Source organism: Asterias rubens, chromosome 4 (genome assembly GCF_902459465.1).
Source record: "Asterias rubens chromosome 4, eAstRub1.3, whole genome shotgun sequence".
In the NCBI taxonomy this organism is placed as follows: Eukaryota; Metazoa; Echinodermata; class Asteroidea; order Forcipulatida; family Asteriidae; genus Asterias; species Asterias rubens.
Window position 1 is genome coordinate 15234701 of NC_047065.1, and position 27384 is coordinate 15262084.

At 40.2% G+C, this 27384-nt stretch overlaps 1 protein-coding gene across 2 annotated transcripts in view; it reads right to left on the minus strand.

The window, feature by feature from the left end:
- Positions 1-5612: 5612 nt before the first annotated feature.
- Positions 5613-27384, minus strand: part of LOC117289130 (retinoblastoma-like protein 1) — a 32687-nt gene continuing 10915 nt past the window's right edge. Inside the window, exons 9-20 of one of the 2 annotated variants that reach the window (XM_033770108.1) lie at positions 26985-27236; positions 26194-26331; positions 25519-25601; positions 24549-24669; positions 23631-23853; positions 22615-22878; positions 21796-22037; positions 10461-10637; positions 9596-9779; positions 8183-8340; positions 6623-6862; positions 5613-5938 (exon numbers count right to left, since the gene is read on the minus strand). In XM_033770108.1, the coding sequence (XP_033625999.1) occupies positions 5777-5938; positions 6623-6862; positions 8183-8340; positions 9596-9779; positions 10461-10637; positions 21796-22037; positions 22615-22878; positions 23631-23853; positions 24549-24669; positions 25519-25601; positions 26194-26331; positions 26985-27236 (2244 nt within the window). In that variant the 3' untranslated portion in view covers positions 5613-5776. Of the gene's footprint in view, positions 5939-6622; positions 6863-8182; positions 8341-9595; positions 9780-10460; positions 10638-21795; positions 22038-22611; positions 22879-23630; positions 23854-24548; positions 24670-25518; positions 25602-26193; positions 26332-26984; positions 27237-27384 lie in introns of both variants that reach the window. The other variant, XM_033770107.1, reaches the window with a different exon arrangement.

Consider the following 27384-nt stretch of genomic DNA (forward strand, 5'->3'; position numbering starts at 1 on the left):
TTTTCGAGTAAGAAGTAGTTTTCCACGAATTTGATTTCGAGACCTCGGATTTAGAACTTGAGGTCTCGAAATCAACCATCTAAAAATACCAAAGTATCACAAATAGCCTGGAGTTGCAAAATGTTTCCACAAACATTATATGTGAACTTAGCAGTGGACACTAACTTAGTAATTACTCAAAATAATTGTTAGCCAAACAAATTACTTGGTAGTTAGCAAAGCGGATGGTATAGAACATTGTGAGAAACAGCTCCCTCTGAAGTAACGTAGTTTTCGAGAAAGAAATAATTTTCCACGAATTTTCGAGACCACAGAATTTGAGGTCCCGAAATCAAGCATCTAAAAGCACACAGTTTCGTGTGACAAGGGTGTTTTTTATTCCATCAATATCTCGCAACTTCGACGACCAATTGAGTTCAAATGTTCACAATGTTCGTTATTTTGTGCATATGTTGAGAACACAAAATGGGAAGACTAGTCTTTGACAATTACCAATAGTGTACCCAGTGTCTTTAACCCGTGTGTCAAGCCTTGACATACGTGTTAAAACGAGTGCAACAAAAACCACCGACATTTTATTATTCATCATATTATTTCTGAGGTCTCGATCCCAAATTCGTTGTAAATTACTTCTTTCCCGAAAACTATGTTACTTCAGAGGGAGATTTTTCTCACAACAGCTCCCTTTTACTTGTTAACAAGTAAGGTTTTATGCTAATACTTATTTTGAGTAATTACTAATAGTATTTTTGTATTTATTTTATGTTATGATTAGGATCAAATTCAGAAAAAACATGAAGAGGATTGAGTAAGGATTGTAAAGACAATAATCATTTTGCTGTTCACTTTTTACGACATTTACCAGAAATTGAATTAATGTTTTTTATCAATATTAGTTATTCTTGTTTGTGCAGGACTTTGGAATTTACAACCAACAACATGAAAAGGATGTCGCTCTATATGGAATGGAACAAGTCTTACTTAATTCTTTGGAGCACTTCTATGAGGAAAATGTCATGTTGTATTGGAACTTTGCAAAGGCCACCACTGCAAAAAATAGGGCACCACAGGCAATTGCTGAGAGTTATTTCAATGCCTGATGGAAACATGACATTCTGCATCAGACATTTACAACGATACATGCTTGTGCCTTGCATAACAGTCAAAACTTACCCAAAAAATCATTGCATTTCTGTCCAAAATTGAAGAAATAATCCTGATACAATCAAGAGGCCTTGGATTTCTGTAAAAATGTTTTTATAATTGATAAAACTAAGGGGTAAGTCTTGCATTAATGTCAATTGTTTTATAAAAATCACAAGGGGTAAGCCTTGCATTTCTGTAGTTTTTTGGATATAAGTTACAAGGGGTAAGCCTTGCATTTCTATAGAAAAAATTACATAATTTTTTTTTTAATCACAAGGGGGTAATGTCAAATAAAGATAAAATCACAAGGGGTAAGCCTTGCATTTGTGTCAAATTGACAACAATCATAAGGGGTAAGCCTTGCATTTCTGTTAAAAAAAGTGATAAAATCACAAGGGGTAAGCCTTGCATTTCTGTAAAAAAAAGTGATAAAATCACAAGGGGTAAGCCTTGCATTTCTGTAAAAATAATTGAAATTTTGGCTGAAAAGGTGTACAGGACTTTGGAATTTACAACCAACATGAAAAGGATGAACATTATAGCCTTGTGAACTTGTCAAATTTTGGCTGACAAAGTGCACTATAGGCTTGTGAACATTTAAATTTATAGCCTTGTGATAAATCACAAGGGGTAAGCCATGCATTTGTGTAACAAAAGTGAAAAAATCACAAGGGGTAAGCCTTGCATTTCTGTAGTTTTTTGGATATAAGTTACAAGGGGTAAGCCTTGCATTTCTATAGAAAAAATTACATAATTTTTTTTTTTAATCACAAGGGGGTAATGTCAAATAAAGATAAAATCACAAGGGGTAAGCCTTGCATTTGTGTAACAAAAGTGATAAAATCACAAGGGGTATTTTTGTAACAAAATTGAATCAATCACAAGGGGTAAGCCTTGCATTTGTTTAACAAAGTTATAAATTCACAAGCCTTTGTGTCACAAAAAAGTGATAAAATCACAAAAAAGTGATAAAATCACAAAAATGCCTTGTGATTTTATCACTTTTATTACACAAATGCCAGGCTTACATTTGTGTCACAAAAGTGATAAAATCACAAGGCATTTTTGTAAAGAAATAATTTAAAAATTGATAAAAAAACACAAGTAGGTTAAAAATTTATTGTAAACAATCTAAGATTAAAATCAAAGTGGTGTAAACGGGAACAATCTTGACAAAATAAAGGTAACATGATAGACAATTTGAGAAACCAGATGAATCAGTGTTCATCATAACCTCCGACCTTTATTTAACCTCTTGACCTTTATTAACATTACAAGCTTTACATGAATGGCAAATTCGTTTAACGGAAACAAAAGTATCATACAACACTGTCTAGCTTGAAATTTGTGTAATAAAAATAAGCAATGCATACACTTGCATTTTTAAGAGAATTCAAAATTCATGATCTTAAGATTTTTTTGTTTTTCTTCAGAAAAATAGTTGGGACCCACCGAAAGTCTGTCCTACCTACCCATTACAAAAATACCCTTACTTTTTGTACAAAAGAATATTTCTAGTACAATACAGAATCCCTCTCGAATTTTTGAAACAAATTTATGAATTATGAATAAATTTTAAGAATCAACGATATCCAGACGCCATCTTAAATGTAAACCGATGATGAGACAATGGAAATGCATATTATACACACATGATCGGCCAATGAATTGCTCTGACCTCTAGGAGAGGGCGCTCTTCTCTAATGAAGTACATAACAAGTCTCAAGAAGCTATTGGACTCAGAAAAGAAAAAGAAAAAAACTAATAAAGAGAAAATGAATAAGCTGCAAAGGGATAATTTCAACATCCAGAGTGTTTGAAACAACATTTTGAGAAAACACTGCTTCAATTTAAAAAAGAACTGGCGCTAGAAACTTTATACAGATTTCTTGTCTAGCATAAGAATGTAGCATGATTTGTTCAGCCAAGCACTGCAAAGCCTAATAAATGAATACAAGTAGAGCACCAAATATAAAGGGTGATGTGTCCAGAAAGCAAAACAAAAAAATAATCAGTGTACATGTATTACATCATTGTAGTGAAGCCATCTTGGATTTTACGCCACTAATGCAGTACAGCCAAAATGAGTCAAAAATGGTCTGGCCCTTTGAGAACCTGCAGTCATTATTGCTATTTTACACTGGGAACAAGACAAAGATGGAATATCTTGATATTTGAGACCCATTGGAAGATAGTTTTACCAAACTTCCTGAGAATGTTCTTACCAAAAGGACAAAATTTATTCTAGAAAAAAAAGTAAAAGAAACCATGATTTGAAAATTGGTTTGAAAGTATAAAAAGACATGTGAAAAGTAACAATACCAATCACTACTGACAAAAAGGTCTGAAAATAAAATCAATCTGTTTTAAGTTCAGGTAGGTTGATTTTTTTTGTTTGGCTTTTCCCACCAATTGTGCCCCTTAGATTTCAAGCTTCTTTGAACATTTATCCTCATCAATAGATAAGTAAATAAAGGATCATGATTTTACACATCTGAAGAAAAATAAGAGCTAATTTTCTGGCCAACAAAAGTTTCTGAACTCCCAGGCCTGTCTTATTTCATTTTTAAGAAGGCAATGCCATTTGATTTTTTTCCCCTCAAGGACACTTTTATTGCCAAATGAAGTGTACAGGAAACCTTTGATGGGGCACCAAGGCCAAGACCAGGGCAAACAGAGGCACAAATTTAGAAAAGAGTCTGAAACTTTTCATCCAAACCACTATCGTGGAGTGCAGATTCACAAAGCCTATCATATCATATCCCCCAATTAGGGGACATACATCAAACAAAATTCATTAAAATATTCCAAAATTAAAAAAACCTGTATTTACAAACTGGCCTGACTAGATCAAAACTGGCTCTGATTGAAACAAAAACAACTTAAGCTTCAATTTATAAAACTTTGTTAAAAAATAATGCAAATTAAGAATTTGTTAACCCACCTAAATGAGTAATGTTAAAAAAAAAACTAAAAAAAACAATTGTCATAATATTGTCAACTGAGGGAAAAACGATCGTTATAAATTTCCAACAGGATTTGGATGATCTGAACCATTCGACAACGAAAATAAAAAAAGTAATTTCTTATCGAGCCAATCCGGTTTCCTCGGTATTAAAACAACTAAAAATATTTCTATTCCCCCTGGATAGGATGCAAGACCATCGCATGTTACTCCCCAGTACCCATTTGTACTCCTGGGTGGAGAGAAGCACTAACGATTGAGTGCATTGCTCAATGACACAAGTGAAAGGACTGACCAGGCCATGGTTTAAGCCACATTCTCTAAATTACAGAAGTCGAATCCATTGCCCTAGACTGCTTATCCCCGACACCAGACAACACGCAAAATCAAACATCAAAATTAAAGGCAGTGGACAACAAATCGGTAATTATTCAAAATAATTAATAGCACAAAACCTTACTTGGTAACGAGTAATGGGGAGAGGTTGGTAGTATAAAACATTGTGAGAAACGGCTCCCTCTGAAGTATTGTAGTTTTCAAGAAAGAAGTAATTTTCCACGAATTTGAGTTCGAGACCTCAGATTTAGAATTTGAGGTCTCGAATCAAGCAACTGTAAGCACACAACTTCAGGTAACAAGAAGGTTTTTTCTTTCATTATTATATCGCAACTTCAACGACCAATTGAGCTCAAATTTTCACAGGTTTGTTATTTTATGCATGTTGAAATATAGTGAGAAGACTGGTCTTTGACAATTACCAATAATGTCCAGTATCTTTAAAAATCTGAAACCATCAAAAAAAGCATTCATAAAAATCAAGATAACAAAAAATACAATTTTTTGTCCATATAAAAAATAAAATAAATAAACATCACCAAAAAAACAAACTGTGATTTGTTTAAACAAATAAATTATTCACAAAAATACCAACTTGTCAGCGAGACCCACAAAAATACTGTCTTTGAAATCTTTAGAGAATGATTTTCATTAAAAAAAATTGGCCTAGAGAAATATTAAAACATGATTAAATTTTTACTTTTGCATGTTCACCGTTAAATTTATTTTGAATCATTCCGGTTCTGCAGAAGAAAAAAAAAGAAAAATGTACTAAAGTTCTATACAAAATTTTACATGCCTTTCATTTTGTTGTCACTATTTCTTTCGTACACAACAAATGCCATTTTTACCACATAATGTTTTTTTGACAAGCAATTGGGTCATTTCCTCCGATCACTTTCTTCCTTGAACCGTTGAGTGTTCTTTTTTAAAACTTTACAAACTACATCGTATGCAATCTGGGGCCCAATTTCATAGCAAACCCTCACACAACTTCAGAGTGCCCTCAAATTCTAAGAGTTGGTCCCTGGCTCCAGACCCCGAATTTAATAGAGCTGCTTAAGCAGAAAATGTTGCTCATCAATTTTCTGCTAAGCAGAAATGAGCAGGATACCAGTCACAAAATTGTACACAATACATGGTAGTTTGGCTAATAACCTTATCCTGGTAAGCAAAGTTTTGTTGCGCTTGGCTATTTTTAATGCTTAAGCAGCTCTATGAAATTGGGCCCAGTTTAGTAGTTGGTAAGCATAAAAACCCTCACTAAGCATAAAAAGCTAACCCACCCAATTAGTTACACTACCTCCAGTGGACCATGGTTCACATCCCTCATCGGTCTGACTTGAGGCTGATGATACGCTGTGCGAGGCGGTTGGGCTCCATACAAATTCGTTTCGGTGAGCTGTCGTTAGCATCTCCTAGAGGCAGGACCCGCTTGGGCGTCTGACGCTCACCGTTAAGTTTGATCATGTTGTTGATGTCTCGAAGATTCTGTAAGTGGTAATATTGATAACGGTTAAAGGTACGGACATAGATTAATTTTTCTCAAAAACATAGGCATAATAAGTCGCCTGTGAAATTTTCAGCTGAATACAGTGTCTACTTACTGAGAAAACAGCAAAAAACTGTCACAACATTTTCACAAGAATATTGATTCCATCCACATTTAGCGAAGTGACATCAAAAACCAATTGTATTACCGGTCAACATTCCTGAACAGACACCAACCATCAGAAATCTAATAAAAGGATTCCCGCATAAACCATTCTTCTCAGATTCAAATAATGTGGGGTGTAGAAAAAAAAGGAATACTTTCTCAAATTGTTCATACTTTCGACAGCTGCAGTGCTTCTCTCTCACAAAGTAAGTTTTTGAACAAAGATAAATTCACTAGAGCAGGTCTAAACTTCTTTGGGAATCAGTAGGCATTAAACCTGTAACTGCCTGAGGACTTGCAACCACAAGGTTTTGCTTTAGAATCCTACCAAGCTAAGTTCTGATTTCACAATGACTTGAATAAGTTTTGTCTTCTGGTTAAAATCACAAAATCACAGACAAGGAAACAATGTTTATATGAAAGAGTTCGGCTGTTTATATTTGTAGAGTTTGGAGTTTCTGTGATGGAATATCATCTTAACAAAGAAAGAAACAAAACCCACATCCAGAGATTCTTACCTTTGCAGGGCTCTTGTTTATAAAGTAGAGCATGCCCTGGTTGGGACTGGTCGGAACCGGAATAGAGTTTGCGTGAGGGGTGACGTAGACCTCGTGTCGACTCGACACCTTGCGAGGCGACGCTGGATGCGGCCTGATGACTGGCATCGGTGACAACGAGGGCGCTTCGAGGTTCTCCTGGCTGCCCTCACTCGGTGGCGAGAAACGTAGCGCAAAGTGCTGGATTCTCTTTACGAATATCTGCAAACCAGAATGACCATTTTGAAAACTGTTGCAAATTTGTTTTGAAACAGAGATACATAAATTGCTATGATGGGTTTTTAGTTTGCATTGTTGATTAACAATATCATTTTGGTTTTGGCCTCACATCGATGTGTATTTAAGGGTTTTGGTTCTTTTTGTACGACACAAAACACAAACCTCATTTACATCAAACTCACACCTTTCAAGATAAAGAAAGAAGAAAGCTTCCCATACATTTTTTCTTGCCGAGGTGCTGTAGTTGTTGAAAAAGTAGTAAAACAATTTAAGGCAAATTATGTTTTTCTCAGTGAGATGAAAATTATTATAGTGTGTATATTCACAGTGAGTAGGGATCCATGTTGTGGCCAAAAACTTAATCTACAAAACGTATATAAAAACCAGTCTCCTGACGATGACTAGAGCAAGCTAGTCAAAATGTTGAGACAAATTTAAGAACTCACTCCGCGGGAGCGCAGTTAATAACGAGAAGTAGTCCCAGCCATTTTTCTCAACCTTCCGCCCAGGGCCCAATTTCATAGAGCTGCTTAGGCACAAAATCTTTGCTTAATAAAATCAGATTACCGGCCAAGACTCCACTCAATTGTTATTCTAAGTAAACAACAGCTAAGTACCAGTCACAAGCAATGTATATGCCATGAAATTTTGGCCAGTAACATGTGTAAAACAAGCAAGCTATTTTCATGTTTAAGCAACTTTTTGCTTAAAGGCACTGGACACTATTGGTAATTACTCAAAATATTTATTGGCACAAAACCTTACTTGGTACGAGTAATGGGGAGAGGTTGGTGATATTAAACATTGTGAGAAACAGCTCCCTCTGAAGTGCCATAGTTTTCGAGAAAGAAGTAATTTTCCTCGAATTTGATTTTGAGAACTCAGGTTTAGAACTTGAGGTCTCGAAATCAAGCATCTAAACGCACACAACTTCGTATGACAAGGGTGTTTTCTTCTTTCATTATTATCTCGCAACTTTGATGATCGATTGAGCTTAAGTTTTCACAGGTTAGTTATTTTATGCATATGTTGAGATACACTAACTGTGAAAGCTAGTCTTTGACAATTACCAATAGTGTCCACTGCCTTTAAGCAGCTCTATGAAATTGGCCCCAGGTAGTAATTAAAAAAAAACGGACAGCTCTTTTCAGTACTGAGAAGCCCCTGGCAAAATTTTATAAATCTACTCTGCCGTATATAGCAAGAGAGTTCTCTTAAGAACAAACTCTACCTGGCAAGTACACACATGGTGTTACTGCAAACCAAATACATATTTATAAAAACTCTTTAAGTATTTCTTACCGAGTTGTAGAAGGTGATGAGGTCCCCTCTATCTTCATCTTCAAACGATGAGCTCGTTCCTGCCATCCTTGTAGGGGTGGGAGGGGCGCTACCGGAATGAATGGGGAGTGTGCTTGCTGAGCGAACTCTCAGCCCATGTGGGTTCGGGCTTGAATCAACTAAAAAGTATAAATAGAATCAAGTTGTGGAAGTGAACAAACCAGTCATCTTTTGAGATTATAGACCTTTTAAGTTTGTTATTTTTTTTTTTATGTTGAACCATTGCGTCAAGTGGTACACAAGGACTCGGGGGGGTTTCAAACGTCATACATACGGAACTTTCAGGATGCATGAAAAAAGTGTGGCATTTGTATTAAAGACATTGGACACTATTGGTAGTTGTCAATGACCAGTCTTCTCAATTGGTGTATCTCAACATATGCATAATATAACAAACCTGTGAAAATTTGAGCTCAATCGGTCGTCGAAGTTGAGCGATATTAATGAAAGAAAAAACACCCTTGTCACATGAAGTTGTGTGCGTTTAGATGGTTGATTTCGAGACCTCAAATTCAAAATCTCAGGTCTTGAAATCAAATTCGTGGATAATTACTACTTTCTCGGAAAACTATGTCACTTCAGAGGGAGCTGTTTCTCACAATGTTTTATACCATCAACCTCTCCCAATTACTCGTCACCAAGTAAGGTTTTATGCTAATAACTATATTGAGTAGTTACCACTAGTGTCCACTGCCTTAAACCAATGATGTCACTGAGACATTTTAGATTTTGATAACTTTCGCACTGGAATGGTTTTGAATGCAATGGCAATGTACAACACTATTGTATGCATGGATATCATCAGGGCCCAATTTCATAGCGCTGCATAACGGTCAGCAAATTTGCGTGCTTACTTAGCGTGTTTCACAGGTTAGAGAAAAATTGGGCGGCCATATTGCGTGTTTACCGTGGATTTGCATTGTGACGTCATTTATTTTTGTGCGGTATAAGCACCGGAAGGTTAGCATGCCTTTTTGTGGCTTACGGTTAGCAGCGCTATGAAACAGAAATCGCACAGTAAGCACAAAATCAGCCGCTAAGCAGCGCTATGAAATTGGGCCCTGGTGGAGAGCATGCACTACTTTTCAACTTTTCACAAAGTTAATTTGTTCAAGTGCCTTACTCCATGTCTTGACCAGGACCCGCAAGACACACTCAACTGCTGTCAGTAATGAACCAAAACATTCTGTACAAACGTCTACAGACCCTTTTAACTCTCTTTTTGGGGGGAAGTTTGGTCGAACTAGACCGCTCTTAATTATGTTAATTGGACTTCTTTCGAGGATTTTAAGGGGGATCTATACCACCGAACAAGAGTGTATCAACTGCTAAATATCGGGCGCTAATTATTCCACAAGTTGACACTTGACTAACCTTTCTGTTTGTCGGCATCTGGTGAGCTCTGTCGTGACCCATTGCCATTTGCCCCGTTGGTCCCATTGGCCGAGTGTTGCCGTCTGTCTTGGAGGAGTACGCTACGATAGACGTGGCTCTGGGCCTGGGGCTGACGACGGTACGCTCTCATTATGTCTTGGAACTTCTGGTCCTGCTTGGTTACCTAGCAGAAATTGGAAAAAAAAAAAAAAAAAAAAAATCTGATTAAAGTTTGGTTCAAAGAGTTAACTGAGCACAATGTCATATCCAGCACAAAATGAATAGGGCTCCAGTCACAACAGCCACCTGCTTCTGTCAAGCAAGCCTTTTCTGTTCTCAGCAATTTTTTGGGGGGTGATTACAGACTTTATGAAATTACAGTGCAAAAATATACACAAAAGGCATAGGAAAAATATATGAAAAATTTCCCCAAGCACAAGCTAGTGAATCTTGGCCTTGATTTGTGTAAATTGCATGCTGATATTCAAAACTTGTGGTCGATATGCGTACATTAGTTTTTAAAAATAGTTTGGGCTTCAGATCAAATTCAAAAAAGATGAAATCATTCAGAATGTCTTATATTGTAGTCAGAAAGAAACAAAACACAGTTAAACACCAAGTCAATTTTGTTTTACACCCGTTCAATTCAGCGTGCTTAGGCTTTTATAACTTTTAAAGTTCTGTAAGACTGCCTCCTTTTATAGGCCTGTTACTGCACAATATGACTTGGAAATGTTTGACAAACTGCATAATTGCACAGCCAGAATAATGGGTACACTTTTTGAATAATTTAGACACTAAATGAACAACAGAGTAACAATGAACAAAATAAACATCACACTTGAACCATCTCTCTTATCCCTACCTTGCACATGAGATATATTGCACTCATGATGAGTTGGTCTAGATGTCGGTCCTTCATCAGGTCAACATGTTTGGTCAGCGAGTACTCGATGCAGGTCCACGTCTTGCGGCGTAGGTCCTCTGAGAGGTTCAGCTTGTGGGCAAGGTCCAGCAGACGCACATTGACCAGGTGGAACACCTGAAGAAGGAGAAACAGTTTTGAGTTTATTGATCGGCTTCGTCGTGGAATACAGACTGTGTATAGTTAGTAGAGTTGGGTTGCTTAAAAGCACTTGACACATTTGATAACTACTCAAAATATATAATAACATACAAAATAACGTGGTAACAAGCAATGGAAAGGTGTTAATAGAAAAAAATTGTGAGAAACGGATCCCTCTGAAATCACAAAGAGGTCATCTCTTACTATAATGGGTGCGTTCGATAAGCTTCCCTATGTCGACTACGGGGTGCTCATTCGGGGGAACACCTCGTGGTGATATCATGCACGCAGGCCAGCCCCAAGTGACCCATTCAACAAGCAGGGCACTGGGGGCTGACCCAGTTGAGCCCCTGGAATGACGTCAAAGCTATTCGAACGTACAGGGGGCAGACCGGGGTCGACACGGGGAAGCTCACAAACGCACTCAATATTTAAATCCGAGATAGACTTAACGTCCGTCGATGTTGGTTTTTTCCCATTATCGATATATCGAAAATTTAATATCGAGTATACTCGATATATCGAGTATTTCCCGCGCGCAAGATGGAAGCCTAAAAACAGCACTTGGTATACTCATGGAGGTAGAAATATTCATACCATAGACTGACAGTTTAATAGGGTTACATTTCAACTTGTTTATGTCTGATCCCCCGAACTTTGTTTGTAGTCCAAACAATTTCAGATTGCGTAGTCCCGCCCCGATTATTTCTGGTTTTACAACAAAGTATGATCGCCGCTACCGCTGGCTTGGCCAATTGGTGAACGCTCACCACAATTCTCGATTCGTGATTGGCCATGATTGGCCGTCTCAAAATGACACAGAGCCTTTGTGAGTTGCGTGACTCGCCGACATTAAGGTGTCAGTTGCCGATGCATTGACGTAGAAGTGTCAATCAAGTTGTCCGACGGGCGCGCGGACTACCTTTACGGTTGAAAATGGTTGAGATAATCATCGAAAAAAAATCACTAGAAAGTCCCGCAAAACACAGACCTACCACTCAGCGATCACAATATACAACGCACGCAGCATGCAGTCACATAGTCTCCAATAAAGGCTGGTAGTCTTTTTACTTTGCATTCTTTAACCAAGGCAAGAAACATTGAATGCTAGAACGCCCTCTAGTGTCGAAATAACGCAGTGCATCACGCGATACCGCCTTGACCAAAGACTGCATGTGTCTGCGCATGCTTGGACAAACGGGTTTCCCCCCGAATTGCAATAACCATACACGCTGGTGTGCACGCTTAAACCGTACAACAGCATAGTCTTCGCTGGTACGCACGCAATAGCCGACAGCGTGGTCTAATTGCGAAGCATATAGTTCCTCGGAAATGTTAGCTTGTTTACTGAAAACAACACAATGTTTAGGCCTTATTTGACCAAAATGACGCCATTACGATAGAAAGATTATTGTAAGAGGGGAAGTTTTTGCGTGGTATTTTTGCAAAGTCAATAATGCTGTGATGAAGACGCATTGATTTTGATCACATGCACAATGGAAAGTTGCATCTTAAACAGCCGACAGGCTAGGGCAGCAGCAGCGGTTTCTTTTGAGGTTTTACCGTGCGCTCGCCGCGGGGTCGTGAACTTCTGCGGCGGGCCGGCGGCTGATGGCGAAAACACAAAGAACATGCAGACATACTTGCTTGTTAAACGTATTTTATTTAATAGGGCAACTCAAAATGATGAAACTACATAACGACGACGGCTTTTCTAATACTCAAACACAGATTTCTTTTAAATAATCGGACACTCTTTTGGTATTTTCGATATCATTTAGGAATGTGACCGGCTTAAATAAAGGATCCTGTGGGACACAATCTTCGCTGTTCCAGACTTTTATTTATATCTGAATTGAAGACGGAGAAAATAATGTGATGTTAAGTCTCCGACGTCAAAGGAAAGAGTCTAATTAAATAAACATACTTTAAATAGAACATTTAGAATAAAACTTACAGTCACAAATACTATTTACAATTAATTAGGAAATCCTTAAAAGACGCGAGAGTGTTGCTGTTTTCCAGCCTAGAAATTATGTATTTTAGAATAAACAAATAAATGAAATAATCCGTGAACTTGGATAAAGACTATCTATAATAAACGATTTGCCAAAGATTGGAAATGGATGGCAAACAGAAAAGCATAAATAACGGCAAACTAAATAATATAATTAAAGTTCCCGCCAAAAGTTTAATGGCGTCCGCCATCTTGGAATTGTACCAAAATTAGAGGATAACTCCGCAAAATCAGCAATATTTACATCATTAAATCAGAAAACAAGTACAGCATTACTTTAGATCTCTAGTAATGCAGAACTAGAAACAAAATCTAAGAGAGGAGACTTGAGGATATTCAAATCCAAAAGAAATATATCTATAACGGGAGTTTCCTTTCCCGACTAAACACTAAGTAAATTACCTCTAGAAAACCGTTCTCTTGTCAAAAAGAAACATGTCATAAAATAGGCTAAACTCTACGAATAATTTATACAAGAGGAATTTATATGAAATCTAGGGGAGAATGGATGGAAAATAGAATGCTAATTACCTGAATTGAAGACGGAGAAAATAATGTGATGTTAAGTCTCCGACGTCAAAGGAAAGAGTGGCCCTCTGACGTCTTGCGGCCGATGAGGGCGCGCTAACCGGTGTATTTAAAAAGGTGAGTATGAATAAATGAAAAGTTCCCGGATGTGAATTATTCTACTTGTCACATCCTCCCCTGCTTTAAAAAAAATGTCGTCCTCGACATAGTGTTTACTTACAGCTGCACACAAACTAATTATGCACATTGACAAAAATGTATACAATCGCAATAGTCTAGTTACTCTGCTAAACCTTGCAAATACATTAATTTGATATTTATACACATCAAATGGGGGAAAAGTAGGCAAAGTAAATCTTACTAACTACATGCTCATTTTACTTTAGAGAGCACCACTGTTATCTTTGTTCATGGTGAACATAAAACAATGCAAAATCAATCTATACCATCATTACCAATAGTCATCTGATGTAAACTAACGAGTAAAAATGACTATCTGGTGAACTATGGCTGAAATTAGAAATACACACAAAACTTGTTAAGCACTCGGGGGAAATATACAAGTTAAAATTTCGGGCAAATTGTCTACTTTGTTCTAGTCATCTGGCGACTCTTCCATACTGCCAACAACTGCCTCCCTCTCTCCAGTTTCTCTTCTCTGTCTGATGAAGGAGACGTGGCTGAAGAAAAGTTTTCTGAAGGAGAGTTTTCTGAAGAAGACATGGGGAAGAACATACACGGGGTGAGAAGGTTTCTGTGTACTGTTCTCTCCTTTCCATCCCCTAGTGAGCGTACCTTGTAGACAGGAATGTTTTCGTGTTTGTCGACGACCGTGTAGGGGTTAGATTCCCATCGGTCTGCTAATTTGTGTGTTCCTTCGAAGTGTTTCACTTGCACAAGGACTCGATCGCCTGCTCGGAGTGGGGCTTCTTGGGTTTTCTTGTCATAGATGCGTTTCTGTTTGGCTTTTGCGTGATGTGAAGTTTTGTTGGCTTGGTCATATGAAAACAGTAATCTTTCTCTGAACTCTTCCACGTACTCGTCATACTCTGGCGCTTCATCAGTTGGTGAGTGGCAACCAAACAAGAGGTCTATCGGCAAGTTGGGATGGTGTCCGAACATCAAAAAGAATGGTGCGTACCCCGTGGTGTCGTGACGCGTCGCGTTGTACGCATGCGTCATGACGCCCACATACTTCTTCCAATCTCTCTTTTGTTCCTCTTCCAGTGTGCCCAACATGTTAAGGAGAGTAGAGTTGAACCTCTCCGTAACGCCGTTTCCTTGAGGGTGGTACGGTGTTGTTCTGCTCTTCTTTATGCCAGAGACCTTGCACAATTCCTGGATGAGCTGGCTTTCGAAATTTCGGCCTTGGTCGGAGTGTATGCGAGTAGGGAAGCCATAATGTAAGATGAAGTTCTCCCAAAGTATTTTTGCTACTGTTTCCGCTTTCTGGTCTCGTGACGCAAATGCCTGAGCGTACTTGGTAAAGTGGTCTGTGATGACAAGTACGTTTTCGAAACCACCTTTGCTCCGTTCTAGTTTGAGGTAATCGATGCAGATGAGCTCAAGGGGTTCTGTACTGAAGATAGAGACGAGTGGAGCTTTGACTTTTAAAGGAGATGTTTTTCGAAGACAACAACGTTTACACTTCACACACCAGTCTTTGACATCTTTAGCCATTCTGGGCCAGAAGAACCTGTTACGGATCATATCTAGCGTTCGTTCAAAACCCAGATGGCCAATGTCATCGTGTAGACCGGACATGGCTGTTGCTCGGTAACACTTAGGAAGGAGAAGTTGGTGTGAGAGTGTGTCGTCAGTTGTCTTACGAACTCTGTAGAGGATGTTTTCTTTAAGTCTTAGCTTGTCCCACTGTCTGAAGTAGATCTTACATTCAGTCGTCTCTCTGCTTCGCTGTTGTTGATTTGGTTTCTGACCGTGTTCGAGGAAGAATAGGACTCGTGATAAATCTGGATCATCACGTTGTGCAAGGGCAATTTGCTTGGTAGTTAGCCTTGGCATTTCGTCTGTCTCACTGGTTGCTGGTTTGGGATTGAGAAGCTTTGCCTGTCCTCTGGTTGTGACTTGACAGTTTGCGGGCTCTATGAAGAGTTGGCCTGTATTGGGGTGACCAGTACATATGGCATTGACCACATCGGTTGGAATCTCTGTTGTGAAGGAGAGGGGTTTTGGGACATCATCAGCAGGTTGTGTTGTGAAGGAGACTGACGTAGAGTATGGGACTGGGTGTTGTTTTCTGGAGAGAGCATCTGCGACTGCGTTGTTCTTACCAGGTTTATACTTCACAGTGAAGGAGAACTGAGAAAGGGCAGCAACCCACCGTTGGCCTGTTGCGTCCAACTTAGCTGTGGTGGTGACGTAGAGTAACGGGTTGTTGTCGGTGTACACAGTGAAAGTACTGCCGAGAAGGTAGTCTCTAAACTTATCCGTTACTGCCCATTTCATTGCCAGGAATTCTAGCTTGTGTGCTGGATATCTCGACTCTGCTGGATTTAAACCTCTGCTGGCGTAGGCTATGACGCGTTCTTGTCCATCTTGGATCTGACTGAGGACCGCTCCAAGCCCAACACCAGAAGCATCGGTTTGAAGAAGAAAAGGCTTCTTGTAGTCAGCGTAACCGAGGATGGGGGCTGAAATCATCACTTGTTTCAGCTGGTCAAACGATGCTTGTGTCTCTTTTGTCCAGATATAAGGGGGTGGTTTGGTAGGTGCCTGTTTTCCTTTTCGTCGTGTCGGGTTGCATGCCGTGAGCTTGTACAGTGGTGCAACTATCTTCGCATAGCCGTTCACGTAGCGACGGTAGTACCCAGTGAACCCTAGGAAGCTTCGTAGTTCTTTGTGAGTGGTTGGAGTTGGCCATTCCCGTACCTGTTCGATCTTTTCAGGGTCAGTGGACACACCTTTCGAAGAGACGATGTGTCCCAGATACTTGACTTCTGACTGGAGTAAGTGGCACTTTTGAGGCTTGAGTTTCAGTCCATGTTGAAGGAGACACGTGAAGACCTGATCCAAGCGCTCAATATGCTCGTCAAATGTGGATGAAAAGACGATGATGTCGTCGAGGTAGAGCAAACAAGTTGAGTAATTCAGCTCACCGAGGCACATCGTCATTAGGCGCTGGAAAGTAGCAGGAGCGTTCTGGAGACCGAATGGCATGCGGTTGCATTCGTAGAGACCCATCGGAGTAGTAAACGCGGTCTTTGCTTTATCATTTTCGTCCATTTCTACTTGCCAGTAGCCTGACGTTAAGTCAAGGGTTGTGAAGATAGAGGCGTTACCAAGAGCGTCGAGGGCTTCTTCTATCCTTGGGAGTGGGTAGGCGTCAGGAATGGTCTTGCTGTTGAGCTTCCTGTAATCGATGCAGATCCTGAGAGAACCGTCTTTCTTGTGTGCAATGACCAATGGGGAGGCGTATGGGCTGCTGCTTCGTCGAATGACTTCGGCCTGCTCCATGCCTTTCAAGTGCTCCCTGACAGCTTGGTACTGACTCGGTGGTATGCGTCTGTACGGAAGTTTGATTGGTCTATTGTCGACGAGTGGTATGCAGTGCTTCACAGTAGATGTACAGCCAAAATCTAGAGAGTCTTTGGAGAAGATGCTGTTATGCTTATGAAGGAGATCAGCGAGCTTCTTCTTGTTCATGTCATCTTGCAAGGCAGAACTGGCTAAGTCGAGTGATGGAATCAGTTCATCCAAATTAATGGATGAGATGGAGTTCACTCTACCAGCCGGCCCGCCATGAAGGAGAGGAGTGGTAGTTGGATGAAGAGTTGGTGTCGTATCTTCAACAGCGAGGACATACGAAACTTGTGCCAGATTGCAGTTTCTTCTGATGGAGATTGGTTTGGAAGAGATGTTGTGTACCCTGACCGGGAGTTGACGGTCAGGACCGATGTCAGTTACAGTGCAGCCAATTCTCAGACAAGATGCGCGGTTGTTTTGGGCACCTTCGATGATAGCCGTGTAAGAGCCGCCTGCTGGATTTGGTGGAGCTTGGCACATGACATCAACTTCTTCTCCAGCGGGGATGCATCGGGAGTGGCTTCCAGTATACATAGCATATCCCATCTTTCCGCTTTGGCTGTCCTGATTTGAAGAAGATAAATTGACGTAGGCTGTGTGCCAGGCTTTACTCTCTTCCTGTACAAGTTTCATGAAGGATTGACCTCTTTCTTGTTGTTGATCTTTCTTGGATGCTCGTATCACGTTAGTACCTATAAGGAGTGGAACCTGTGCTCTGTAGGGATCGGTAGGCACAACAAATGCAGGTACGTCTTGGTAGATGAACCCCATAGCTTCTAAGGTGATAGGAATTACACCCAGGTACGGAACTGCCGATCCACTTGCTCCTTCTATGATTACATCAGCTGTTGTCAGTTCTAGGTTTCTAAGGCTCGGGTGGGACTTCCATAAGTCGGATGTGATGGATGTGATCTGTGATCCTGAGTCGATGAGAGCTCTGCACTTTGTTCCATGTATCTTGATTGTCTCTTCATTTTGTGGTCCAATCAGCTTCTGGTATTCTGGCTTGAAATGGGCTAGTTGAGGTTTTACAGATGCAGAAGGGCTTAGTGGTTGCGGGGCTCTGGCGGTGTGCCCTGTGACCGCTGGCCCTGGTCGTTTAAAGGGGGGCTACGACATCCTCTTGCGATGTGGCCTTCATTACCGCACTTGTAGCACACAAACACTCTGTTGTTCTGGTTCTGAAGGTTTGGCTGTATTGTGGGTTGAACAGCCCTACGTTGTCGTGTGAAGTTGTCCACTTGTCGGGTCAGATGCTGCATTTGAAGTATGACATCTTGCATCAGGTCTGGGTTATACTCTGGTTTCTGGCTGATAGCAGAATGTGGTCGAGCTATCTGTTCACGAAGGAGAGGCTTCTGTTCTGAAGGAAAGGCTGATTGGATGGGTGATGTCGATGTTTGTGGTTGTGCTTGGGTTCTTGATGGTCTGTTAGTTAGAGCAGAGTCCAGTCTGTGTTCCCGTTCTATGAGTCGGAGTTCTGCTTGCATCTCACGAAATGCCATGTCCCGAGGTTTCATTGGGGCGAGTCTCTGTCGTATCTTGTCGTCTTTCACTCCTCTCATGAACTGCTGTATTAGCATTCGGTTTCGGTCTGGCGGGGAAATTTGTCTGTACATGCGCTCCTCTGTGAGTCGTAGGGTTGCTTCCAGTTCAACAGCATAGATGCTTGCTGACTCGTTTGGGCGGCGGACTCTCTCGTAAAACTCTGCTAAAGGGTCTCCTCCGGACAATAAGTCGCCAAACTGAGCTTTGAGCTCAGCAAACGCATCTGTCGGATTCTGTAGCTCTTTGGGTAGGTTCAGGATGAGTTTTCTGGCTGCGCCTCCCAGGTACCGCACAACTGTTGAGAACTGAAGCTCTTTTGGAATAGCTGTTGTGTCCAGCAAGTACTTCGCATCTCGCACCCAATCGTCAACCAATGTATTCTTTTCACTTCCAGTGAAGGTAGGAATGTTTTTCACCTGATGGGAAGGCATCAACTGGAGATGTTGAGATTGTTGGTTTGAAGTAGATGAAGAGAGACGTCTGTGTTGGTGAGAAGAAGGGCTAGGAGGATTGTGTCTCGTTCTTGGCAAGTTTGTGAAGGAAGAAGAATATCGTCTTGGCATTGCTCCACTGCTGTTGACAGGGTTTGAAGGAGAATCATTGACATGTGATGAGTAGTGGGTTTGCACTAGTGGTGGTTTTGGCGTGCTTGGTAGTTCCCTGAATGAAGAAGAGTGTCGTTGGGGAGTACTTCTGACAGCGTTTTGATGTGGTTGCTGTTGTGGTTGTTGCCGAAATGTGTCGGTATAATTCTGGCTGACACGTTTCCGGAGTTCAACCAGATCACTCAAAAACTCTTCTGGGAGCGAGGTTGGATGTCGACGTGTTCTTTGTGGAGGGAGGGAAGACTGTATTGGGCGTTGTGGAGTTAATGTAGGAGGATGGTCGCTCCTAAACTGGTACTCTTCAGCAGGAGTGTCGCTAGCGTTTGCCATGACTAGAACAAAGTTGACCTGAAATTTGTTATTACAAACAACAATAGAAATTCACACTGCTATTCAGTTTCTGAAAATGCGTCAAAAATCAACCATTAGCATCGCAAATCAAAACACATCTGGATTGAACACGATATGCAAATTCAAAAAGGCAGGTGATTAAAAAAATGCAAAACAAAACGTATATATATCTTCACCCAATTTTATGCAGCACAAGCCAGGGCTAGCATAAAATCGTACGCAGCAATTGACTTTCTGGCGCTCAAGACAAACTTTGATGCTTCACACCGAAATTTGTACTTTTTTGGACTCGCAACCAAAATTCTCGTAGTTCTAGAAAAACAAAACTATAATGGAGCTGCAAGTTGTCAATGGAACGCAAACTCAATAGAAATACAAAGGTGAGTGAACTTAAAGCAAATCTATACAATGAAAGTGTTTTGCAAACAAGTGATCTGACAAAAGCACAAATTCTTCAGTAGCTAAACTCAATGGGGATTACACAATAATACAACTTCAAAGAATCTATAAATACTCTGGAATTTAAAATACACCTGTTTTGTTTGTTAATACAGTGATTTACCCGTTCAAGCACATGAGTCTTTCCTTTCAACTTTAAACAGTTGAGTAGGATTGTTCAGGTTTCCTCATTGTTCAGAGAGAAGTCCATGGGGAGGCATTCCGACGGATTGTTAAGACCGACGGTGATTGCCTATTGTAGTGTTTTCCTTACTGTTCGAAGAAGTCTATGGTGAGGTTTTCCCGATCGTTTAAAGACGTCACGGTGATTATCTTAGTGTCCCGATTTCCTTGTCGTTCAAAAATAAATGGAGAGGTATTTCGGCCGTTGTTGAAGACCCGACGGTGAACAATTGTTAATGTCTCTTGACTTGTGATGAAAATGCTACCGAGTTTCAGGAAGCAGTTGTTCAAGGCTGGGCTACTGTTTCATCAGGGGGGTTCAGGATCTCGGCAATGGAGGAAGCTACCCGCAAAATAAGGGACGTGAAGACTGGGCCTCAAACGACGGTGCACACGACGATCAAGGTTTCTTCAGCGTCTGTTGTCCGGTGGGGGTGGGTAGCGAATATGTCCAACCATGGCCAAAGATGTCCAACCATGGGTAGGGTGTCAAACCATGGGTAGGACCAGTAGATTCTTGTTGAAGTCTATACAGCTCATCAGTGAAGTGGATTTCTTGCAGCGAAGATGTAAGTGTAGTTTCCGCAGCCCGGATTCTCCACCATTTGTGACCGGCTTAAATAAAGGATCCTGTGGGACACAATCTTCGCTGTTCCAGACTTTTATTTATATCTGAATTGAAGACGGAGAAAATAATGTGATGTTAAGTCTCCGACGTCAAAGGAAAGAGTCTAATTAAATAAACATACTTTAAATAGAACATTTAGAATAAAACTTACAGTCACAAATACTATTTACAATTAATTAGGAAATCCTTAAAAGACGCGAGAGTGTTGCTGTTTTCCAGCCTAGAAATTATGTATTTTAGAATAAACAAATAAATGAAATAATCCGTGAACTTGGATAAAGACTATCTATAATAAACGATTTGCCAAAGATTGGAAATGGATGGCAAACAGAAAAGCATAAATAACGGCAAACTAAATAATATAATTAAAGTTCCCGCCAAAAGTTTAATGGCGTCCGCCATCTTGGAATTGTACCAAAATTAGAGGATAACTCCGCAAAATCAGCAATATTTACATCATTAAATCAGAAAACAAGTACAGCATTACTTTAGATCTCTAGTAATGCAGAACTAGAAACAAAATCTAAGAGAGGAGACTTGAGGATATTCAAATCCAAAAGAAATATATCTATAACGGGAGTTTCCTTTCCCGACTAAACACTAAGTAAATTACCTCTAGAAAACCGTTCTCTTGTCAAAAAGAAACATGTCATAAAATAGGCTAAACTCTACGAATAATTTATACAAGAGGAATTTATATGAAATCTAGGGGAGAATGGATGGAAAATAGAATGCTAATTACCTGAATTGAAGACGGAGAAAATAATGTGATGTTAAGTCTCCGACGTCAAAGGAAAGAGTGGCCCTCTGACGTCTTGCGGCCGATGAGGGCGCGCTAACCGGTGTATTTAAAAAGGTGAGTATGAATAAATGAAAAGTTCCCGGATGTGAATTATTCTACTTGTCACAGGAACATCGAAATTTTCAAAACATCAAAATTTTTCGATATGTATCGAAAATCCGATATTACGATATGATTATAAAAGTGACATCGGCGATTTCGATGTCAAAAAAATATCGAGTTTTTGAGTATTTTCGATATATCGACGGACGTTAGATAGACTTCAGGCCTAAAGCAATTTTTGAAGCGCAAGGTTTGTTTTCTTGCAACTTAGAAGACCAATTAAGCCCAAATGTTTAAAAATTTGTTATTTTATGCATATGTTAGGATACAACAAGTGAGAATACTGGTCTTTGACAATTACCAAACGTGTCCAGTGTCTTTAAACCAAGAAATTATTTATTGCAAGTTTATCTCCACTAAACCATCTTGTTCCAATGTCTAAATTTTACCTTTCTGAAAAACAGTCCCACCGAACCGGTTCTCCTCGGTTTGCTCAGCGCCACGGCAGCTTGATCAACCTCCCCTTGCCCGGTACCCGTCACACTGATCTCCATCTCATCCTTGAGCGGCGACTTACTCGTCGTTGCGTTGGACAGTTGCTGTGTTTGACCTCGGGTCATGACCCTTGGAGAGGTTGTGACCTTCAGAGGGCTGGAGACGAACTTGATGTTGCCATCTTTGTCTTTAATGCCTTGATGAACAAAATTGAAAAGAATTATTGGACGGTGTCATACAGTTAAATGTCCAAACATTCACCACAGTACTAATACAATAATGCCAGTATCATTATTGAATACAATTTGTATCAATGAGTGCTCAGGATAAACAGCATAAATGAGTATGGGGCAGTTTTGATAAAAGACAGAAGCTTGTAGAAAACAGTAAAACAAAAGGCCAGACAAACATGGGTCATGAAAAAAGCTAAACTTACACAATACACAAAATCCAATTGGAGTGATTTGCCTGTGGATCTTTATTTTCACAGAACTTGGGAAAGTACCGAGCACACAGTGCGTCATACACATTGGTGTAGGGGGAAAAAAAAAGAAAAAAATTATACACCCTATCTCCGATGCAAACAAACATCTATCAAATCATTGCAGTACCCGCTCCGCTACTAACACAGAGTTCAAAATGCCTCTAGCGAAAGAGCTAGCTAGGTGTAAGAAATCTGCTCGTTAGCAATGCAAAGGTCGTGGGTTCAAATCCCACCGAAGTGATTTGGCCGAGTTTTTTTCTTCTTGCTGAACTCGCGAGAGTACTACTACCTTGTATCGTCACCGTGACCGTCTGGGGTTGTGTCACCGTTCTCGTCTTGGGTTGTGTCAGGGTGATGGCCTTGGGCTTCACGGAGACTGTCACGCCGCTCTCCAGCGTCGTCTCACCGAGAGAACTCTCGTCCGAGGTGCCATTGGTTGACTTGGAGGACTCGTCTACAGGACTCGTGACGACAAACAGTCTACGCTTAGCGCTACCCGGGGACGGCGAGCTGAACCGATCGCGGGCGGAGGTTGGCGACTGGAGGAGGGCGTCTGAAAATCAAAATAAAAGTGAACAATTACAAGAATTTGATTGTGGTTTATATAAGTCTTCAAAATTAGTAGCAATATCTTCTTAGTCTTGAGATCATGAGGCGATTTCCTACGGTTATACACAACTTAGAAGTTTCCAGTTTTGGGAATAAAACAGAAAATAAAGTGGTTTTAGAGTGGTGAAGGGAGATCAGGGTTAGCAGTAGAGCTGGGCGAATTACGCGATAGGAAAACCTTTTCGCCATTAACCGGATATTCGAAAATAATTTGCCAAGGCCTAGTTAGCAGCACTATAAAATTGGTTTTGGTACCTTTTGTAGATCAAGTTTGCCATAACATTAATCCCTAATCACTGTGAATGAAGATGTAGGTAATGTAACTTAAATGAAGAAGTTTAAGCTTCATTAAGTTTTTGAGAAAAATTATTTCAGGAGAGTCGCATAAATGCTGTACATTCTAAAATAATTTTTCGTCTCATGAGACAGAATTGTTTTTTTAAAGTTGTTTTATTCGCTTCTAAACAAATCAAGCATCCCATTAAGCAATATAATTTATGGTAGCTTTTTACAATCATTATCTTCAAACTGTGTAATTTTAGTGTAAATGTGTAGCGATTTATGTTTTGTGTCGTACAAAAAGCACCCAAACCCTTTAAGCAAGTAAAGTAGGCCCCGGTGATTTAGGTCAACAGAGCTACATAGCAGACTATAAAGAGAATTTCATATAAAAAAAACAAACAAAAAAACACCAACCTTTTTTTGCCGGGTCAGACTCCATGAGCATCCGTACACGTTGATGAACTACAGGAGATCGGTAGGGTTGTGGTCCACTACCGTTAGCTTTAGTACCGTTATCCTGATGGGTTGTGATAGAGACATCTTCGCAGGACGGTGCACCGTCCCTAGACTCCCTCAATGCCCCCCAGACCGGTGAGTCACCTCGCCACGCTCGGTCCTGGAGTATCTCCTCTTCCACCTTAACGGAGAAATGAAAGCATTTTGTTAACGCTCTGCTGCGCTGACCAGTAGCTTACTAGCGATAGGTTTAAATCCTTTAAGAACAAATAGTTGCCAAACGAAAAATAGAGATGGCACTACCACATAGTTGTCAAAATGGGAAAGAGGACTCTTAAGGGTGCTATTGTGACATTATTGTGACTATTTTTATTATTATTATTTTTTTTTTGGGGGGGGGGGTCGCTATATGCAAGCAAAAAAAAAAAAGTCCATATGATCAATTTTTAAATAAAAACAAATGGTGCATGAAAGGGTTGAAGACCAGCTTGAACAAGAATGCAAAAATGGCAACAAGTGATCTAAGCTGACATTATCTTATATAAAAAAAAGGGGAAAAAAAGAATTAAATTCAATTCACACCGCTGGGCTGGTTTTGTTGAGGAGTTACTGACCCAAGTGCTTAAATTACCAGACATAGGCCAAGGGTCCGCAGGAGTATTGTAAGACATGCCGTCGTCTTCACACAACTCTTCCCAACTTAAGATTAATCCTAGGACTTAGACAAGTCCCAACCCTGCACTGTAGTATGCAGACCTTCAGATTAATCCTAAGTTAAGACGAGTTACTCGTCTATACTCGATATAAGATTTATCTTAGCGTTTTGTGACATCGACGGCTGCTGTTCCAACAAACATTGCGACAGGTACTACTTACATGGTTGAGGTGTTTGACAATGTCCCTCGATAGACCTTCTTCTGCCCTCAGCAGTAACTCAATCACTTTGTAAAAGTGGAACGCCGGCAACTCAAAGATCTCCAGAATCCACGGAAATGACCTTGAAGTACAAAAACGAAAGGCTTGAATAAAATATGCGCTGTAATGCCCCAATTTCATGTAGCTGCACAAGTAAAGTGTAAATAATAATATTAGCTGGAAAGCATGTTATCTATAAGCAAAATTGAGCAGGAAACCAGCTACATGCAGTTCTTTTTACATGGTATTATGGTTGGTATTGGTCAATATTTTCTAACAAGTAAGCATAATTGGTTGGTTTTTTTTCTTCTTAAGGCCCGGTCACACTACAGTGTGCGCATTCTGCATGGAGCAATTCAACCAACAGAATGCGTTCTCTTTGCGTATTGATCGTTATCGTTATCGTTGCAGTGTGACTCGGCCTTTATGCAGCTCAATAAAATGAGCCAAGGTGCGTATTTTAACTGTAGAGTCAAATTCAAAAACTGAATTAACCAGCGGGAGAGAATTTTAGACTGGTCCTCAGGTGTTTTGAATCTTGAGGACTTTTTGCGAAGCTTCGCTGAGAAATGAGCAGGATACCAATAATTTAGTTTGGCTGGTAACCTTATTCTGGTAAGTGTAATTTTGTTGTGCTTAGCTACTTTTTAAGAAGGATTTGAAACTTTGCATGGTGGAAATACAAAGAAAGGTTTGCGGTAACACCATGTAATGACTATCTCTAATGAGTTGGGGTGGTTCTGAGAGCTACTTTTGGTACTAAAGAAAGCTCTATGTAATTGGTCCCGGGTATTTTGAGATTGCAGGTGAATTTGAGCCAACCAACAAATGCAGACTTTTGCTGAGTATCAAGCATTTGATCTTCAAGATATACAAAGTTGACTTTAAGATATACAAAGTTGTCTTCAAGATATATATCTTCTTGACTTACTTTTGTGAGTTATATGCAAATATAATGACTTCTAAACAGCAAGCTAGGAGAGACCGATGGAAGATGTCATGATCCAGTAACGTCTGCAAAGAGACAAAATAAAAGTTACACAACAGCAAATTACTTCTTTCCCGAAAACTACACAATGTTTTATACTACCAACCTCTCCCCATTACCGTTACCAAGCATGCCAAGTAGGTTTATGCTAATTATTATTTTGAGCAATTACCAATAGTGTCCACTGCCTTTAAGTATTGCTTGTTCAGACGTTAACCGATAACTTACAGTCCTTTTTTACCATGAACACGATACACAAATAAACCCATAAGCAGAGGATGTGCACAATCACAATCATGGGTACACACTTAGGGGGTCCATTTTATGAACAACGGTTTGAAAACTACTGATGTAGCAGTTTATTTTTATATCAATTAACAAAGGTATACCAATGACTGTAGTTGTGCACTTAAGATTTGTGTAGAGTCGCCTCACCAAGCTGGTAAATTGTGCATTTTAATTGTCCAAAAGAAACTTTAATAGGTCAAGAAAAAAATTGTACTGTCATCAATGGATCTTGTTTTTTATATAAATGGCATCATTCACTACCAGTTTAATGACAAGTGAAGTTGGCTCTTAACCATTCCACTTACGAATTGACCGTAGTCCATTCCTTACCGATAAGTCCGTCTTGCCTTTATGTTCCACTCGTCTCTTCTCACTAGCTAGGATACTCTCCAGGGCTTTATAGTAAAGACTCTTTGCTAACGTCAACCTCCTCTTAGCAAAATCAATCGGAGGTCCATTACCGTCATCCTGTCAAACAGAAACAATTTAACTCAATGTTGAGAGGCAACAACAAACAGTTTTGATACGACCTTCATCAACTTAGTAGGATTTGAAACTTTGCATGGTGGCAGTCTCTATAAGACAGGTTTGCTGAAGCACCATGTGATGCTGTGGTGCCCTGTGCTGTTGCGCCCTGTAAATTCCTAAAATAGAGGTGCCCCTTTACAAGAGGACAATTGCTGCGCCCCTTCAAGAACTAAATTCAAGGCCTGCAACTCTGCTAATACATGGCCTTGACCAGGGCCCATTTTCATAGTGCTGCTTAACGGTAAGCAAATTTGCCTGCTTACTGTAGAAGAAAAATTTGCTTGAGCCTTAGCGTATTTCACAGGTTAGCAGAAAAATTGGGCAGCCATAAATTGATGCGCGTTTACCGTGGATTTGCATTGTGACGTCATTTGTTTTTGTGTGGTAAGCACCGGAAGGTTAGCATGTCTTTTTGTGTGCTTACGATTAGCAGCGCTATGAAATAGAAATTGCACAGTAAGCACAAAATCGGCCGCTAAGCAGCGCTATGAAATTGGGCCCTGGAATCGAACCAGGGCCACATTGGTGAAAGGCGAGAGCTTTACACACTATGCCACCCTATTAATAACAAACGCAATGACAAGAAAGCTCACCTGGGTATATCTCTGACAGAACAATTCCCCCATCTCCTTGACCCGGTTGACGATGGACTCTGAGATGTCCTGGCTGCAGCATTCAGTCAGCATGGCCTGCAGCTCATCGCTGGGACCCACCTTGCGTCCTGCCAGCAGCGCCTGCAGACGACTGACTGTCTGAGTGGCGGTGGAGACCGGTGTTACTGTCGGGTCTTTATCTTTCAGATAGCGGCGGTTGGTGAGGGGTGTGGACGGACAAAGTGTCTTCACCTGTCAAAGGATCAAGAATAAAAGAGACATTCATCTAAATGATCTTTAACTATTTGCCACCTATCAAATGTGGTTTACCTTAAATGCAAGAATGTGCATCTGAAGAGAATGCTGCCTTTAAACTTTTGTGAAACATTACACACAAAAA